This window comes from Cyclopterus lumpus, chromosome 12 (genome assembly GCF_009769545.1).
Source record: "Cyclopterus lumpus isolate fCycLum1 chromosome 12, fCycLum1.pri, whole genome shotgun sequence".
NCBI lineage: Eukaryota > Metazoa > Chordata > Actinopteri > Perciformes > Cyclopteridae > Cyclopterus > Cyclopterus lumpus.
This window is the reverse complement of record NC_046977.1, coordinates 19,557,524-19,560,232: the sequence shown is the minus strand read 5'-3', so window position 1 is coordinate 19,560,232 and position 2,709 is coordinate 19,557,524. Positions and strand designations below refer to the sequence as shown.

Sequence of the window (2,709 nt, the reverse complement as noted above, 5' to 3'; positions counted from 1 at the left end):
TCAATGACACAGGTAGACATCTGCACAGTATCCCAAAAACTTGTTGGAGTTCGTGGAATATGAAGCAGGAGCCCAAGGAAAGAGAAGAGGACATACAGCATTAAACCAAACACTTCATAGAATAGCACCAAATTAGACTATGAAAAGACTAATAAACCAGAAACAGTTGAACGTGTAATATTGGGTATTACAAAGAAAGAAGGGACTCATTTTTAGGACTGATCAACGTAAAACATAATGCTACATTGGAGATTCTGTTAGGGAAGGCATCAAGTACAGTACACCATCTCATAATTAAATACTTAACAACATTAATAGACAATAGAGAAAATTACTTTAATTGTTATCTTCCATTCAATCTACTGCTGAACACTCCAGTCCAGTAGGTGGCGGTAATGCATTTGTAAGCGGGCTGGCTAACCGCAAATAAACACCGAAGAAGAGAAAGAAGGGCAAACCCCAAAGAAGAAGAAGTGGAGCCGGAATTGAAAGTGGGTTCGCTGCTGCTTGTCTAAGCCCCAGCACAGCAGCACAGCAGATCGCATCGGGTTGCAGTTGTGTTATGATTTCTCTATAGTGCTTAGTTACGAGTGGAAAGAGTTCGTGTCACTACTGGGAGTGTGCATGAATAATGGAGCAATGTGGACATGTCGTTCCCTTATTGGATGTGACTTATAAAGGTGGGACAACCTCAGTAACAACAGTTACTCTGGGAGGCTACGATAGCAGCTAGCGTTAGCGCTAACCGCAGAAAGCTTCAGGGGTGTTAGCCGACAAGCCGACAAGCTAACTAGATTCAGCCAGCGCGACGCGCACTGACATCTGTGACTACGCGTATTTACAGTCTGAATACCGAACACAGCTGCGACTTAGCTAACGAGCGCTAACGTGTAAGGGTTTAAAGTTAGCCCGTTAGCTAGGTCTGCTAACGCTAGCACTTAGCTAACCTTTACCGGGGAGCCGTCACTTTTTAATCGGCTTGTTTGGGAGAGTTGTTAAGTGTAACATATTAAGCACATCTTCTTTTCGAGAAGCGGTCAACATGCACGTTCATAATTTGTCAAAAAAACAACAGCAAAGCATTACAAATTGGACAATTTTAAACTTTGCAGCTGAGCACTAGCTTCCGTTAGCACCCGTCGGAGAAAGCCTTTGTTGTAATAAGTGACTGCGAAGTTAAATAAAGGCCATTAGATATGATTGTAGCAATGTGTGGCCGGGCATCTGGTGCTCCTTGTTTGTTAACTTTAGAGCTAGTGTAACCCCGGGGGACGGCATTGTTTTGCCCTTATTCACAGCTCTCATCTCTGTTGAAATCACCAACGGCTTTGTGTTCAGTGTCAACACTCAGGAGACACACTTCTTTTGTTGTTGTAAGAGGTCATTTGTTTACTGGTCGACACACGTGTCCAGTGATGGCTCACACTGGAGTCTTGGGCGACATGTCAGTATTGTGACTATCACTAAATCAGAAACTGGTCCAGATTAACATGTAGGGTCCTAGGCAGTGACATCATCTGGTATGTGGTGTGACATGTAGAATGGATAAGGGTCTATACAGTAGCTGGGTGTATTAATAGTCTTCTACTCCTTCCAAGTCACAGAGCCGATTTACATTCGTGCATTAAGGGCCTCTGGAGCTTAAGTCTTCATCAGGTGCCGCTTTACTTCTGTTTTCTTGAAGACTACTTGGTGTAAGCATCAAATAAACTAGTTTGGGACATGCAAGCCTTTTCAATTGTTGCCTTTACAAAGATTTGGCTTCAAATCTCAGGCTTAATTTGACTGGTTCCAACCTGCACTGTGTAATACCTTTTTTATTTTGCTCCAAACAGGTGCTGGCACCTTTCCTGCCTTGGTGCAGAGGGAATAATCAGGAGATGGAAAAGATGACCGCTCTCCACTTCTCACCGGCCACTACTTTAAGACTCTCAGAGAGAGACTGAAAGGAGAGAGAAAGGGATCCTCTGGAATACAGGCGAGAGGGTGGGACAAAGAGAAACCATCTGAAGCTATCGGCCACTTTCCAAAGCAGAGGAAATGGCTTTCTTGGATAACCCAGCCATTATTCTGGCCCACATCAGACAGTCTCATGTGACCAGTGATGATACGGGAATGTGTGAGATGGTACTAATCGACCAGGATGTGGATCTGGAGAAGTGCCAGCTGGCTCTGGTACCTGGCAGCAGCTGTGGGTCCACAGGGTCGGGCCCCCTGATCGAGGGGGGCAGCAGCGTGACAGACAATCATGGCTGCGACCTCTCCCAGTCCATGGATATCACCTCCAGCTGGGACTTCGGCATCCGTCGGCGCTCCAACACAGGTAGGCGCATCTCCAGGCTCCGGCTGCTTAGCAGGGCAGGCTTTCTGTCTGGCACTTTGCCCTCTGTCGTTATGGCAGGGGCAGCCAGAAAGCCAGTTTTGCTGTTGTTTGAAGTGGGTTTGTGTGTCTAATCTGGGCCAGTGGTTTAGTGAGGCTCATATCAAATTGTGTGGGATTATATTGCAGTTCACTGTGTGAATGTTATTAATCGCTGTGAGGTGAGTAGCACAGTTCACATTTACAATGATTCATTTTGAGTATACTTTGTAAATCAAGCAGTCAATCTCAGATTGGTTATTTATTTAATTTTTTTTCTTTTTCTTGTGTGCTCTCTATAACCAATAACTTTTTGTTAAACCTTTATTCACCAGAACTACAGTCTCATT

At 44.7% G+C, this 2,709-nt stretch overlaps 1 protein-coding gene across 3 annotated transcripts in view; it reads left to right on the top strand.

The window, feature by feature from the left end:
- The first annotated feature begins 442 nt into the window (after nt 1-442).
- The window catches only part of mapkap1 (MAPK associated protein 1), a 21,685-nt gene continuing 19,418 nt past the window's right edge, over nt 443-2,709 (top strand). The window contains exons 1-2 of one of the 3 annotated variants that reach the window (XM_034546732.1): nt 443-491; nt 1,836-2,323. In XM_034546732.1, coding sequence (XP_034402623.1) covers nt 2,041-2,323 — 283 coding nt within the window. In that variant the 5' untranslated portion in view covers nt 443-491; nt 1,836-2,040. Of the gene's footprint in view, nt 681-1,835; nt 2,324-2,709 lie in introns of all 3 variants that reach the window. The other 2 variants (XM_034546731.1, XR_004610613.1) reach the window with 2 other exon arrangements.